The 16,043-nt window shown below is 43.5% G+C and overlaps 2 protein-coding genes across 2 annotated transcripts; one reads left to right on the top strand and one right to left on the bottom strand.

The window, feature by feature from the left end:
- The first annotated feature begins 645 nt into the window (after window positions 1-645).
- On the top strand, window positions 646-6,228 carry LOC113506600. The gene is made up of 3 exons (XM_026889437.1): window positions 646-1,400; window positions 2,641-2,720; window positions 2,878-6,228. Exons 2-3 carry the CDS (start codon window positions 2,693-2,695, stop codon window positions 3,813-3,815), a joined length of 966 nt encoding a protein of 321 aa, XP_026745238.1. The 5' UTR covers window positions 646-1,400; window positions 2,641-2,692; the 3' UTR covers window positions 3,816-6,228.
- Window positions 6,229-7,740: 1,512 nt separating this feature from the next.
- LOC113506598 lies at window positions 7,741-15,303 on the bottom strand. The gene is made up of 8 exons (XM_026889435.1): window positions 13,951-15,303; window positions 13,658-13,855; window positions 13,403-13,501; window positions 12,867-13,162; window positions 9,702-10,098; window positions 9,041-9,632; window positions 8,820-8,977; window positions 7,741-8,639 (listed from the first exon to the last, which is right to left on the bottom strand). The coding sequence occupies exons 1-8, from the start codon at window positions 14,191-14,193 to the stop codon at window positions 7,896-7,898; spliced, it is 2,727 nt and encodes a 908-aa protein (XP_026745236.1). The 5' UTR covers window positions 14,194-15,303; the 3' UTR covers window positions 7,741-7,895.
- Window positions 15,304-16,043: the final 740 nt, after the last annotated feature.

Genomic DNA, 16,043 nt, shown 5'->3' with positions numbered 1-16,043 from the left:
CTTCTGAACACTTACTTCATGTCATTACAATATTTAGTTTGTTTTGTTGTTCCTCTCGACTATTCAGTTTTGCCAGAACCAATTGTTTATTAAACTACCAACTGTTTAATCCTTTAGTTAAATATGCTGAAACTTGGTTATGTAACCAAGTTTGCGTGTGTGGTGTTTTATCACTACATAGTATAAAAAAGTCGCTTTTTTTGACCCTATATCCCTTTGAATGCTTCAATCTTTAAAAGTAATCAAAGCATGCATTTTGACGCAGTTTTTTTTTAATAGATGAAATTTTTCATGCAGTCCGGTAACTAAGGTAACTATAGACGCATAACTTAGTACATTTTGAAGGATTTTAGTGTATGGACTATTTTTACGCTTTCATTGCAAACACTGGCTTATCCCTACCTACATCAAAATAATGTTCTACAATATTGTACACCATATACACCATAAAAAAATGTACAAAAAAGTCGTAGACAGAGACACCATACCTTTTAATATCGACTCACTGTAATTCGTTTTGAAGTGAAACTTCTGCATCGGCGTTTATTTTCTGTGACGCGTCTCATTTTTCCGTTGAGCCATCTTATTTACTCGTAATGCAGCCAGCCTTCTGGGCACGTTTCCCGACTTTGGTAGGGATGAAGATGTCTTTTTTGACGCTTTATAAATTATGTATAATTATTTAATACTTCTAATTCGTTCTAATACTCTATAGGGACGTGACGTTATTTCTCAACAGCGCTTATTTAGAAGTTATTTTTATTACGATGCCGATGCAGCGACTGTTCGAAACCTTATCAAAGCAAAGAACATTAAAGAAATTATCTAAGCCGGGGGGGGTTGCTAGAAATTTACATAAAAAATAATGATATTTAATTTTCCTGGATTTTGTTATCTAACGCCATAGTACAGCTTAGCTGAGTGATCACCTATTTGTGGTTTTCATCATTTCCAGCAGTCAGGCCCACTGACCACCTGAACAACATGACGGGTTCTTCTATTTCTCTCTCCACAGGAATCTCCGCGGCCTGCCCGGTGACCATATGATATTTTAGAAACAACATTTCTTCATAGACAAGTGAAGTGCGTTCATCTACAAACTCACATAACTACTAAACACAAACAAACAAATATCAAAGACAATTCTATTTACTCCGGAACTTCCTGTTTGTTATCAACAACCGTTAGAAACTAGGTCTGCGTACATCCAGACTATATAAGACGTCGCCGGCGCGCACGCCACAACGCCCCAGCTAGGATCTCCTGAAGCCACACCTCTCGGGACCAGGGACAGATTATATTTGACAAGTTACACTAGCAGTTAGTTTTGTATCCAGGGCACACTCGACTGTTCCAACTGAGGAAGGTTTATTGACGTTATTGTGAAGTGCTTAAGCGAGGTAAGTGTTTCTATTATATTACTGCCGTCTGTGATGGCGGCCTTGTACCCCTAAGCGCTCAGAGCCAACTGACTTTTCAAACGACTCCAAAAAAGAGGACATGGATTGATAAATAGAATATTTTTGTATTTTACCTATCTTTTAATAGGAATTCAGACGGTTCTCAATTAATCTATTGGTTGATTATTTTTTTAATTTTACCTCAAATAGCTGTTAGTTAGTCACATAACATATTGTATTAAATGATGCTCTGAAGAAGTTTTTATTTCAAGTCGGTTGTCGGCTTGTATGTTCTTATTGTGAAAACTATTGATATTCAAGGTTATGAAAACTGACATTTATCTAACATTTTGAGACACTCCTAAATGCACGGATAGCCGAGTGGTTGAGTCACCATGCCCCACCCACAGAGCGCGAAGTGTCGCGGGTTTAGGCGGCGAATTCCCAAATAGGACAAGCATTTGTGTGAGCCACGAATGCTTCTCCCAAGTATGGGTGTTTTTGCGCAAGTGACTTGAATGTTTGTGAAAACCCCCGCGACACAAGGATTAATTTCCTTAATGAGGGATTCATTTTTTATAAATGAAAAGAAATGATTTATAAATAGTTAACGAATTACTTAGATTCCAAATATTCGAATTTGAAAATCGCCAAATCGTAAGTAAGCATGGTGATCTGTAGCTGCTGGTGTTTGCGGAACGGCTAGAAGGTCCTACGATATTGATAGATTGGGGCTTGATAAATCATCCTCGACTTCTCTTGTGTGTCTGAGTGTTACCACTAACATAGTTATTAAGTTTGTACTGACATCTAACACGCTATGGGCCGCCGATGCCTCAAAATAACAATTTTTATTCCGAACCCAAAAGGTAAAAACGGAACCCTATTATTATGATTTCGCTGTCTGTGTATGTGTCTGTCTGTGTATGTGGCTGTATCTCAAGAACCTTGATCGCTACACGGTTGAAATATTCACAGATGATGTAAGTATTTGTGTTACGGTTATAACAACAAATACTAAAAATAAAATCGGGTTACAACGTTTAGCAACGTTTGTTACGGTCATGAATTCGTTGGTGGGTAATTATTGTAATTAATCATGAATTCAGGTGATTTTGCCACAGGTCGTAGCAAACTTATTACCAGTTTGACAGAGCATCAACATGCTATTAGCAAATACCGAAAACTTCAGAAACATACGTTGTAAACTTTGATACTAACAAGCTTGTGATTGGAACAGGAGCGGCCGGCGACAGCAAATCGAGTGCTCCTCGTAATCTATAATCCAAGGAATGCATCTCCCCAGCTTCGGGAGACCAGGTACGTGGAATGCGCGTAGTCTTACACCCAACATACAAACAATCATCTATTAACTTCACATCTTACGAATACACAATCTTTGTTGTCACGGCGGATATTTTTTTATATGTAAATATTTGAAACGGTTTGATGACTTTCACAGTGTTGTCTCTTCCAGTGAAAGCTGCGTTGCTGTTAGTCCTTATTCTCACGTTTATATCTACTGCATCGAGTAATCTGAAACCAGTTACATTGACGGGAGTGAGTGGAAAACAAGTGACCTGGTTACACAGGGAACCCGTGGGTTATGGTCAAAAATTACAAACGTTTTTTTGGGATAGAGTCGTAAATATCTTGATAACAGATGATGAAGCAAAATACGGATGTCGGCCGATTGCTATCGGAGTTATCCTAGATAAAAATCGGGTACTAACATCGTATAACCCATTTGCAAAACTCTCAAAAAGTGTCGCCCAGATAAAGGACATGTATATTTACGTTAACATCGGTCGTGTAGTACATGCAAGTGATCCGGTCGGGGGACTTGTGTATTATCATTTACATGAGCTTTGGTCGGGCCGGCGAGTCACGTTTTCACCAGAAGAAGCTATCCCGAGTAGGAGTTGGCATGGCCGAGGACCTGACAAAAGCACAGCACTTCACGATCTGATGGTACTCAGAGTAAAGCCGGATTTTAATTCGAAATTCGGGTTTTCCAATCTAAAAGAACATGAGATTACTGTGGGCAAAAGAGACATTATTTTCACTATGACTATCGCTAAACCTGGAGAGAAACTGGAATATCCCCTGCGATATTGTCAATTGAATATAGACGGAGACAGATACCATCAACATTATGATTTCGTCAATGCAGATAATGTCATAGTGAACTGTGATTCCTACATCCCTAAATTCTGGGGTAAATTTATCTGTATAAGGAATAATCATGACCTAAAAGGACTGTCGTCCAGTGCTATATTAGTATCAAATCAGACAGTGTTCGGAATCGGTAGCTTCGCGTATATACTGGAGGAGCAAGGCATTCTAGTTTTCACAGACGTGCGGCCTTACCACGACCTCGTCATGAATGCTATGACGGACGAAGACACACATTAGCCGGCATCAGAGTGTAACACTATCTCTCCTACTACTCCGCCTCGCAACTGCCGCCGGACCGAAGTCCAGCGACGAGTACTACTCGCCAACACTTGTACGTCGTCTGGGGACACGCCGGCCTCGAACAGGATTCCCGCTCCCAGTGGTGCAGTGCAGCGCATGAGATGGACTCAGAAGATAAATGAGAACGTCTTCCGCGCCTACTATGGATCTACGAATGCTGTCTATGAATGTGTGTACTATGAATATGTCCATGCGACAGTGCTGACTCTCTTCTGTCAACGGTTTCCAGCTCTTGAACCGGACTTCGACGTATCGACGTCCAACTCAAGAGCTGGAAACAGAGTTAATCAAATTAAGTGCGGCTCATCCAACGTCATCACAGGTTGATCGATTGCGCTCTGAAGTGCAGATTAGCCCTGTCGGTACCCCGTCAATAGCGGAAGTCCCTTGTTAGTGCCCCGCCTACCAACCCTGCTGACGGCACAGTTGACGACGTCGCTATAACTGTAAGTATCCAGTACAGTGATTAAATAAGGATCACATACCGACCACAGGCCGCGACTACATCACTTGCCCATGCACAACAAAAACAAGGGGTGTCCTAGATTCGCTGCTATCCAATTATTCTGGAAACGGCGAAGACTTCAAAGCCACTCACTCGCTCCTGTACTGTGCGGCTGTTGCAGCATGTCGTATTACTTTCGTGACAGTACAGCTGCACGATCTAAGCAAGCTACGCCAGCTTAGCAGTGCAGGATCGAGTCGAGTCACTCATTCAACAGACTAATGTTCGAGTGGACCGAGACCAAAAACAAGTGAACAGATCTTGGGAGCCACCTGGTCGGAGGTGGGCGCCGACCAGGTTACCACACAGTTTTTAAAAAAGCATTGTAATACATACATGCAGATGTTTATTTTATATCTCACACAAAAAGTATTATTACTTAAATAGAATAACACATATTTTCTACAATAATTTGAATGATCTCGCAAAAACAATTTGTCACGTGACATTCCAGGCTGTTACATCAAACCTTAAACAACATCGATGGAGCTCAACATTATTGTAATAAACAGGTTAAAAACTTAACTTCTGCACTTGAACACTCCTGAAAACGACAACTTATAGAAGCATGTCGATTAAATATCCTGAGAAATTATTATACATGTACCCACAACACACAAAGAAATTCACGCCACAAAGAAATATTTTTTTTGGCAGATTCGCACTATTTTATACAGCCTGGTTCCGATGCAAAACCATTCACAAGCACAAACCGAAATAGTTACCTAATTAAAATAATTCTCAGCAATCTTTACCTACCTACGTAAAATATGACGTCACATGACGTTCGATCAAACGCATCACACTTGTTTCATATTTTATTGTAACATCTGTCAAGTAGCCAAGTGGAAGGCTCCAGGCCCGGATGAGCTGCATATAACTGAAATCACTACCAAGTTCTCATGGTTGCATGCATGATGCATCCAATTCATGGAACCCACAAATTATCAACCCATTACCTGTTTGCCTACCATCTACAAATATTACAACCGTTCTGAGAGACAGATAGATAATCATACCGATCGGTCTCCTATCATGTCTGCCACTCGGAAGGACGTAGGATTGGGGCTCGTGGTACTACTATACTACACTCCTTATTGATATGACCATTTGCCAACAAGTTCGTCGCGCCGAACAGGGTGAGTTGTCATGTTGGATAGATTATGAGAAGGCCTGTGATTCGGTTCCACATACATGGCTCATGAATGTGCTGGACTGGAGTTGTATGAAATCATTACATCACAAATAAAAATGTGCATTCAAGGCCGGGTTATTCGTTGCGGTGAGGTAGCCATGTATTATCCCACTTGCTATACAAAGATGACCTGAAATTGTTTACTTCCAATAAGTTACAACTGATGAAGTTCAAGAATCAATCAATCAATAACTTTATTGCATTCCATTATGTGTAAAAGGCTGGTGGGTAAAATTAAGAGCAACAATTATGGACCCTGTCGGGCACGGCAAAATTAGTTTTTTAGAGGAGAGGACGAAGAGCGCTTAATGCTAACATTCTAATATCGAATGCAACTCCCGCGGTCATCCTGGATGAGGTTACATAATCTTATACAATACGCGTTAGTTTACAGCGTGGCATCACAATGGTAACATTAATTTAACACACATTACACAGTTCTACATTAACATTTAATCAATGAATTTATATTTTAATAAATGTTAATATTTAGTGTCCAAGGACCGAAGCTGAGACCTTAGGACCTACAAGGCGCTTTACCTAGTTTCCAGCGCGCGAAGTCACATGATGCCGCGAGTAAACTGTAATTCCATGAATAGGGATGATGACTGGGTATAAAAAGAAAAAATCTCATTAGTCCCTCAGTTAGATAATTGAAAAATATGAGACACCTATTTTTTCCTTTTTCAGAAAAACTAGAATTGCCAAAGGTTAATTGCTTTAAAGTTTAGGAGGGGGCTTGTGACGTAACGATATGGTAAAATTTATACTCAATCGTGACGTCACGCGTAAGTTTCATACACTGTAATTTGGTCAATTTATGTTTGCGGGACTAATTAAAAAATACTTATCCATTATTATACAAAAAATTACAAGATGGACACTGCAAAAAAAATTGTCATCATCCCTATTAACTTTGGTACGGAGTGATCACAATTTCAGTTACATTTTATTATTAACTTGGTTTGAAAAAAAAAACTTCCAATTTGCGAACTATTGAAACCTATCATGGCTGGTATGATAATGGCTACTAACCCTAACCGTGTATCAAATTAATCGCGCCAATGTAGCGCCTCGTTGTATAGCTTAAAATTAAATTAGTAATCTAAAGTTAAGTTTACTGAACTTTAAAATATATATAAACTCTACATTAAATTTAAACAATTGTAAATAAAATTATTGATTCTAAAGCGTTGTTATTTATTTTACTTTGTTTGTAGAACCCTAATGCTGCAGCTGCGGCGAACTCCCAAACAATATTTGATATAATTTTGTTGCGTCTGCTGATGTATATAAATAATAGATTAAAAATATCTAAATACCCACGGTTTTAAATGTCACTCCATTTAAGTTGTATCAAAATCGGTCCAGCCGTTTAATTAGTTGTAAGTAATTTGCATTGTTTTCGGGTTTGAAGCTATCCTGAAAATTTCAGCCTGCTAGTTTATTGGGAAACCGAACTCTGAACTCTGTAACTCTATTTTTGAGTCACCAAAATAGAGTTACACAAATCCACCGGAACGACAAACAAGAAAGTGAGTTTATACAAACGTAGGAAGACCTAAACGTTTGAGGTTCACTGATGAACGAAGTCACGGATTAAGATATTTAAATATTAAAGACTTTGAGGTTAAGTAGGTGTCTTGTCATCTTACCGTGATTCGTTCCAATTTTAGTGAAATTAGTTGGCTCCTGAAAGTAATAATTACTTTTGCATAGACCACAGACTTTTGACAAAACTAACTTCACCAGCAAAGCAGTGGCTCTATTAAGTGTGATAGCACATGGCGTTGGGGCAGGATGGATAGACGACATGCTCAAGGACAGGACTACACAACATACTGGAAATTACCGAAACGGCTTAAAAAATACATACAACTAGAAATAACTTATTAGGCAGAATAACGTTTGCTGGGTAAGCTAGTATATTATATAGTAAATTACGGGCAGGATTTGCGTGGACGTTAAAAAACAAATTCGATTTTTAAAATTCCTTCCTTAATTACGTGGACGATGTCGCGGGCAACAGCGAATAATTAATTAATTAATAAAACTGCAGAATCTATTCTAAAAGTGTTGACTTGCAGAAATGCGACGGGTTATACTTAGTGACCACGATATGCTTCACCAATGTGACACTAATAAAGTAATTACACAACAGATAATAATAATTATCATTTATTAAAATTGTAAAAATAATAAATTGGTTTCAGAAGCGTAACATTTACTTAAGAATTATTATTTTGTTATTTAGTATCAGATCTTTAGTTAAATGCAGTCTTTCCAGCAGCAGCTCATCCATAGCGTAGCGTGTGGTCTACTGGGCGTCGTCGGGCGCGTCGGGGTCGTCGAGGTCGTCGAGGTCGTCGAGGTCGTCGAGGTCGTCGGGGTCGTCGGCCTCCAGCAGCGTGCGGCACGTGACGTCGTTGGCGCGGCCCAGCGACAGCGTGCGGCCCTCGCGGCGCGTGGCCTCGGCGCGGCGGCGCGTGACGGCCAGCGCGCGGCCGCCGAGCCGCGAGTGCAGCGTCACGCGGCGCCGCAGCAGCGCGCGCTCCACGCGGGCGCGCACGCACAGCGCCACGCCCGAGTAGAAGTCCAGGTCCGCGGCCACGCGCAGGCGCGGCTCCAGGCGCAGCCGCGCGCGCGCCCGCAGGCGGCCCCACGCGGGCGCCACCGCGGCCGCCGCGCGCACGCCCAGCCCGGCGCGCAGCCGCAGCGAGGCGCGCGCGCTGCGCCGCCACAGCGAGGCCTGCGCCGCCGCGTCCAGCGCCAGCGCCAGCGCGCCGCCCAGCCGCCCGCGCAGGCGCGCGCCGCCCAGCAGCGGCACGTCGCAGCTCTCCTGCAGCAGCGGCAGCAGCGCGCGCAGGGCGGGCGTGGGCGCGCTGGCCGTGCCCGCCCACACGTGGCCCAGCAGCTCGGCCTGCCCGCTGAACAGGGGCAGCTCCCGCAGGCGCACGCCGCCCACGGCCAGCGCCAGCCCGGCGGCAGGCTCCTCCTCGGGCTCGCCCTCGACTTGCTCCCCGCCGCCGAAAGCCTGCAGTCCACGGGTCCACACCTCCACCTGTCCGCAATTAAGCTCGATATCATCACTCGACCATTTACAAAAGTATAGATAGAATATTCTTTATTGATCAAAATCAAGAAAGACAAATTATACTGTGCCGCAAAGGTGGTCTCTTTCGTTAAGAGCGATATTTATGAACCACAACTAAGACTAAGATAAAACAAATAAGACGCTCACAGCCAAGACATCGTAAGTGCGATTAGCGGGATCCGCAGCCTTCAGCAACACAGAGCCGCGGCGCAGCAGGCCGTCCTTTGCCACCTGCACGGACTGCAGCTCGCTGCGCCAGCCGCCCAGCGCCCAGCCCGTGTCCCGCGCCAGCACCGCCGACGTGCCTGCAACAGCCCGGCGTCAGTCCCCGCCCCGGCCGCCCCCGCGCGGGCCCGGCCGGCACTCACCCGCGTGCGCCTGCGCGTCCCAGCCGCGCAGCTCGGGCTCCAGCAGCGCGGGCAGGCGGCGCAGCTCGGCGTGCGCGGGCGCCAGCGCCGCCATGCGCTGCCACAGCAGGCGGCGCAGCTCGTGCGGGCCGCGCGTGTGTAGCGCGTGCGCCAGCCCCGCCAGCGGCGCGGGCAGCGGGGCGCGGCGCCGCACCAGCAGGTCCAGCGCCTGCGCGCGCAGCTCCAGCGGCGCGCGCTCCCGCAGCGCCAGCGCGGCCAGGCGCTCCAGGCGCGCGTGGCCCAGCGCGGCGGCGGGCGCGGCGCCCAGCGCGTCCAGCGCGGCGGCGGCGGCGGGCCCGGCCGCGCGCTCGGCGTGCTGCAGCAGCAGGTCGGCCGCGTCCGCCGGGCGCAGGTTGGCGAGCGCGCGCAGGCGCAGCGCGCGACAGGCCTCGTCCTTGCAGCGCGGCAGGGCGCGCAGCAGCGCGTCCCGCAGCGGGGGCGCGGCGGCGGGCGCGCGCGCGGCGGCGGCGGCGGCGGCCAGCAGCGCGCTCTCCGCCACGTCGGCGGCGCGGCCCTCCTCGCCCAGCCGCAGCAGCTCCAGCACGCTGGCCTCCTGCACGGGCGGACGTTAGTACGGGCGGGGGCGTAGGCGGGGGCACAGGACATTCGGCGCTCTACTCACATCGGGCGCGGAGGCCATGGCGAAGGCGGCCAGGTACACGTGAGCGAGTTCGCGCAGAGGGTCGCGGCTCGCCAGCTGCAGGAAGTCCGCGGCGGCGGCGTGCGCGGCGCGCGTTGCCGTCAGTCCCAGCAGCCGGCACAGTCCGGGCCTGCACAGAACACTCGTTACGCTTGCCGCGGGCGAGGGCGGGGGGAGGGGCGGTGTGTACGCACAGCTGGTCCTGCAGTCGCGGGTCGCGCAGCAGCTGCAGCAGTCGCGCGGCGGGCGCGGCCCTGAGCAGCGGCAGCAGGCGCGCGGCGGCGAGCGCGTGTGTGGCGCGCCCCCCCTCGCCGGATCCCTCGCTCCGCAGCGCTCCGTTAGCCTCCTCTTCCAACAGCGCGGTCTCCAAATCCTCTTCCTGCAGTTACTCACGTTTTATTAAATTAAAAACTATTACTTTTTAAAGTAAAATCTAACTTTATTGTAATTATTTTTTCTTTGTAACAATGTTTTTAACCATAGCGCGATAGATGGCGTTGCATCGCTTTAGGTTGCGCTATGGTTTGGTTACATATGAGTTTACCTATATGTTTGTAATACAGACACCAAACTAGCTTAGATCATTGTACAGTGTGTTTTAATTTGAACCTCCCAGCAGGTCAAGTATTAAAATATTAATGTGGGTATCTGATATCTGCATTTTTTCTTCCTATGTTTGACGAATTACAAATGATTTGATTCTATTGTAATTCAGGTTTGTTATGCTATGTTAAGAAATCAGAATACAGATGTTACGAATTGGAACAGAATGCTATGTTTTGCCTGTCTTCATATGGGTAGTTTAAAATAATTACGTATCACTTATAAAATTTATAATAATAATTATAAATCAAAATCAATGTATCAGAAATCAAATGTAAAAATGTAAAAACTTAATAATTTAATTTTAAGAATCGTCATTTTTAATCTGTTCTTAATATGTCAAAAACAGCAAACGGCATTTTGGAATCCGATGTGACGTCACTCCGATAGTAAACGAGTTTCTTTTCATTTGTGTTCTGAGATACTTTTTTAAAATTTTCTCACTTATTTGCTTGTTAGTGGACGATGTTTAAACTTTTTTGTATAATTATTATAACTTCATCATGGAAGGCGGTTTTGTAAAAGCAGATAGTACAAATCTGCCAAAAATTTATTCGTTAATACTTAATAGTGCCCAACTTCTTTGCGTCCAATCCCGATTTCTGGTTGGAAAATTTAAAACAGCTATATAAGTATTAACTGTTTAGATTTTTGTCTAATAATAAGAACAAAATCAATATATAACTAACGTGTTAACGTAACGTGATACACGGAGTTTACTTTTTATAACCAAACATTCTGTTTTTGTTATGGTACGCAGTTTCGTGTAGTGTTTGACAGAACCCATTAACTTAAACCGTGTGTAATCTATGCTAATTATATAAAGGTGACAGTTAGTTTGTTTGAACGCGCTAATCTCAGGAACTTTTGGTTCAAATAGGGTTGTTTCCTAGTGTTCACTCAATAAAAAATAGATAAATGCGCCGAAAGTTCACAAAATTAGAAACACGATAAGCTGTATTATATTATTTACAAATTTCCACATAATTTTTTAATCATTTATGAAATTTAAATTTATCGTCTACTACGTCACGTCATTTAAAACAACGAGTAGCGATGACGTCGGTTTACAGTTAACATGGACAATTATTTGACTGTGACAGGTATCTTCACAAACTTTACGGTTGACACTTCTTCGCACCGTTTCGTTTTAACGCACATAACTCAAAACATTTATAGCATTTTTTTGTGTGCTCGCAAAAGGAAACTAAGTCGTGCTACTTAAATGTTTAAAAATATGTTTTTTGCATGTGTGTTATAAAAAACATAATTAAAATTAAAAAATCAATTGTTTAGTATTTTCGTTAGATGTGCGTTAACATGTAAAGGAAAAGACGTCACAGTCACGTGATAGAGCGTTTTCTGGCCAACTTAAGCGATTTAAGACGAAAAATGATAGAGAGGGTGATTTCCAAATTATTTAAAAGTTATTTAAATAGGGAAACAACCCTTGTTTAACCGCAAATATGTCAGAAAAGCAAAACTGAGGTTCAGTTTGTTCCACCATTTTCTAAAAGATATCACTGTGCTTTTAGACCGCTTTTCTGAATGGCGGTATTAAAATTTTCCGTGAATACTATCAGAGGGTCGAGGACTTTTATTTATTTTGGTATCAGTTTAAGTTTGATATTCGGATTAAAGTGTTTTGGTAACCACTACCAGGTGCTTTAATTAAGTCAACCCCCAGCTTAATCCTCCGATACCGAGGGTCAAACAACCCTATTGAAAACATTTTTTGTGTTCGATAGACCATTCATCAAGGAAGGTTTTAGGCTATATAACATCACGCTGCAACTAATAGGAGCGAAGATACAATGGAAAATGTGGCTAAGTCGGGGAAAATTATTCATCTTCGAGGACTTCCGTTCAAAAATTCCAAACTTATATCTTCTAAGCACGCGGAAGAAGTCGCGAGCAACAGCTAGCTTTCTATATAATTTTCCAGCTAAAACATGAAATAATATTATCAAATCACTTATGTTCAAAAACTTAACTTGTAAGTGCACTAGAGACATTATTACTTTACTATTTATAGTTCTTATCTACATGAAAGTGGTCTTCACATTTATCGCTATTTAAATATTTGGTAGTACATTACGGCACAAAGATTGATTTTAAACACTTTTCAAAAATTGGTGTAATAATCCTATTGACATTTTGTCTAAAGATTCTCACGATTTTATAAACTCACCTTTTGGCTGCTTTTGTAAGACGACTAAAAAATCACCGTGTATTTAAGTTATTATAAAATCAGTTAATGATTGGTCACCAACCAAGCCGCGTTTGCTCATACCATTAGCCATTTCCATGTTAACAACCAAAATACCATATTATTAACATACGAATCTTCTCTATTTCTTTGTTGGATTTGCGCCCAACAACTTTTATACATTAAAGATTTTAAGCATGTACATAATAAATTAATAACATACGTGGTAAAATCTAATTGGATATACAGTCCTCATATTATTATAATGTACAGATGTTAATGTTAATAAGTATAATAAATGTAGTAGATAAGTGCGGCTATCGCGGGGTTATCACCTGCTCGGCCGGGGTCGCGGCCAGCTCCAGCGGCGTGGGCTGCGCCGCGCCCAGCTCCCGCAGCGCGGCGTCCAGCGTGGCGCGCGGGGGCGCGGGGGCGCGGCGGGGACGCGCGCGCGCAGGCGGTGCCAGCTGCGCGCCTTCAGGCCGAGCGACGCGTGGCCCAGCACCAGCAGCTCCTCGGCGTGCAGCTCACGCAGCGCGCCCCCGCCCGCGCCCCCGGCCTCGCTCAGCGTGTAGCGCGCCACTCGCCGCGCGCCCCGCACCACGCCGCCGCCGTCACTCGCGCACTCCGTCTGCATATATACCTCTTCTATCATTTCCGTCTAGGAATTACAAATAGAAAACCCAAAACAACTAGTATTTGTGGATCACTGGGCTTGTCTAATGTGTGTACGGCATGGTGACTTATATCGCTTGGCTATCTGTACAGTCCACTTAAGTACATTGTCCAAAATACAAAATATTTTTTTTTATAATCCACATTATGTGATTGATTTTATGATAAAACTATGCTGCAGTAGTTGTTCACTCACCTTGATCTTTCGGAACACCTCTTTCGATATGGTCTCATAGAGAATGTTACAGGGACCGGACACATCGGTCTCATTATATCTGCCCTCCAATGCTTGAAACTAGAAATAAATAATAATAATTAAGGGATTTTCACTAATATAATTTAAAATTCCATACTTACAATATGTACACACTACCAGATTGTGAGGGCCAAACAAATGATACAAAGTGAACTTATATAGTTGGTACTAATTAATACAAATATCTTGCAATACCTGGAAGAGGCTCAGTAAAGCCTTCTTATAATTGATGACATCCGGGAGCTCACTTGGGTCCACATAGGCGTCAGTTATCAGACCCTTACTCCAATGTCCATAGAACACCGAATGGGTATATGAATCCCAAACCGACTCATATGGCATAAAATCTGCATTGACATGTTTGCCTTTCAAATACAGTTTAGGAGATTGTAACTGAAATCAAACAGAGTAACATTAAGCTGCTTTCCTCACATAGCATGAGTAGATGAGAGGGTCCGGCAAGAGTAACGTCAGCGAACTGTACTGACCGTAAATTTGAGCAGGAATTGTTCGGGCGGCTGTGCCCAAATAGGCTCGACGGACATCGCGGAGCGGATGCGGTAGCTGACGTCGGCGTGGCTGCGACTGACGTCGTTGAGCAGCACCTCGCTCTCCACGTCGAAGGCGGCGGGCGCGCCCAGCCAGGCGCCCGCCTGCGCGCCCAGCCCGCCGCCCGCCAGCCCGCCGCCCGCGCAGCACAGCGCGGCCCACCACACCACCCAGCCAGACATCGCGCTCGCACTATTTACATTAATGTACTTTCCACTCGGCACCGGCTTTACGCCTTTCAATGTTACCAACAATACGTGAGCAAGCTAACGTCACAAGTGACTGACTGACATTGACATTATCGTATGACAGCTGCGCCTGAGTGGGTGAAAGAGACAAAGCTACAGGAAACTGTCGTTGACGACGGGAAGTGACGTATACTATACGGAACTTGATAATTTAATGCTGTACAGTCATTATGGATCGCATAATAAACATAAATAACATTATAAACTACATGCTGTAATAATAAACACGACGGCGTGTTAGTTAATATTACGTCCTGTTTCATGAACATAAATAGATAAGTAATGGGTATTTAGCTAATGTTTTGTAAATTAATATGGTCAATACAACACGATCCGCACTTACAAGACAGTAAATCGCGTCACTTGTGTTGTTCATCCATACCGCAGGCAAGCAAGCGTGGCGCGAAGCTCCCAGTGACAAGCGCTCGCCACGCGGCGCGCCTGCTCATATCTAGCCTCCCGACGTGGTCTTTGACCTTATTATCATTGTTAAATTTTTAATTCAACAGATTTGAGCTAGTGTTCATTTTGATTTGGTAGGTAGGCACCTACCTTATTAGTAGTTATTATGGTATGGTTATCTGGCACGAATAATATTGGGATAGTTTATACATTTATTTTACATAACTTACTCGTAAACTCGTAACGTACTGAACCACTATATTCCAATTACCTACTTGCTAACATACATACCTAAATGTAAACAATTTTGGCTTTAACATTTTAAAACTCGTGAAATACTTGACTAACTGTTGCCCACGACTTCGTCCGCTTAGCCAGAAAACCGATGCTGATAAAAAAAGGTTTTTAAAAATTAGTGATTATGTAGGTGATAAGTTGTTTTGCTTGCTACTGTTAGAAAGAAAAAAGAAACGTTTATTTGCGAGAAATGTGGGTACAATAAAATTTTATAAATTTAATATATGTAATTTCAACATTCTGGTATGCAAAATGCAGTAAATTATAATAACATAACACTTCATGCAGTAATTTAAATACTATCTATGCCTAGTTTAAACACGATAAAAGAGAGAAATAACCAGTACAAGGGTTTCTAAAACATGTACTACAATTAAAAAAAATATCTGATGCTGTAGATCGTGTGTTCTGTTTTTTGTATCCTTTTCATTCTACGTAGTGGTAACTCTCGGATAGATTAGGTAAATACTTTAATTGATGACTTACAGGTAGGCATGAGTAATCCAGTAGAATCTCTTGCACCAATAATGGAATTATCACGAGAATTTGTAAAGTGATTTAATTTTAACAATTTAGAAGTAAATTATCAAAATTAAACCACTGGACTATCTTCGAAAGAGCAGTGTTCACTTTGTCGAAATTTTGCAGTCGAAGTTCAGTTTTAAACACGACTGACATGTCATATGCGAATAGGAAAATGTTGTGATTTTCCCTTATATTAAAAGATCGAAAGGTTAATAACAAATAAAAAAGACTGCTGGCAATACCGAGATGTCATCTAGACAAACGTTCATTTGTCCTGCGTGAGAATCGAACCCACGGTCTCCGGTATTGCAGTCAGAGGCACTAATTACTAGACCAATAGGCTAGTCAACGTTTAGTAGTTTGGAAACACATACTTAGGGGCTTTTCCTTTTAGCCTCGCCTTAGTTGGGTAAAGAGTGCTCTACCTAAGAATTAAGCCAACACAATACATGAAATGATGTGCACCCAGCACCCAACACAACTTGGAATATTATATAACTATTTAAAAGAAAAGCGCATTCTTAATGCTTTGCCATAGATTCGCTTCGCATGTGTGTGAT

Source organism: Trichoplusia ni (genome assembly GCF_003590095.1).
Source record: "Trichoplusia ni isolate ovarian cell line Hi5 chromosome 20 unlocalized genomic scaffold, tn1 tig00002185_group19, whole genome shotgun sequence".
Taxonomy (NCBI): Eukaryota; Metazoa; Arthropoda; class Insecta; order Lepidoptera; family Noctuidae; genus Trichoplusia; species Trichoplusia ni.
Note: the sequence above shows the minus strand (reverse complement) of the source record. Positions and strands in the feature narration are given on the sequence as shown.

Coding starts and splice junctions, on each gene's coding strand:
- LOC113506600 (XM_026889437.1), top strand. CDS start 2,693: ATGCATCTCCCCAGCTTCGGGAGACCAG. Junction 2,721..2,877: donor CCCCAGCTTCGGGAGACCAG/GTACGTGGAATG, acceptor TGTCTCTTCCAG/TGAAAGCTGCGTTGCTGTTA.
- LOC113506598 (XM_026889435.1), bottom strand. CDS start 14,193: ATGTCTGGCTGGGTGGTGTGGTGGGCCGCGCTGTGCTGCGCGGGCGGC. Junction 10,099..12,866: donor CCGCGACCCCGGCCGAGCAG/GTGATAACCCCG, acceptor GAGTAACTGCAG/GAAGAGGATTTGGAGACCGC. Junction 9,633..9,701: donor CCATGGCCTCCGCGCCCGAT/GTGAGTAGAGCG, acceptor CCGCCCGTGCAG/GAGGCCAGCGTGCTGGAGCT.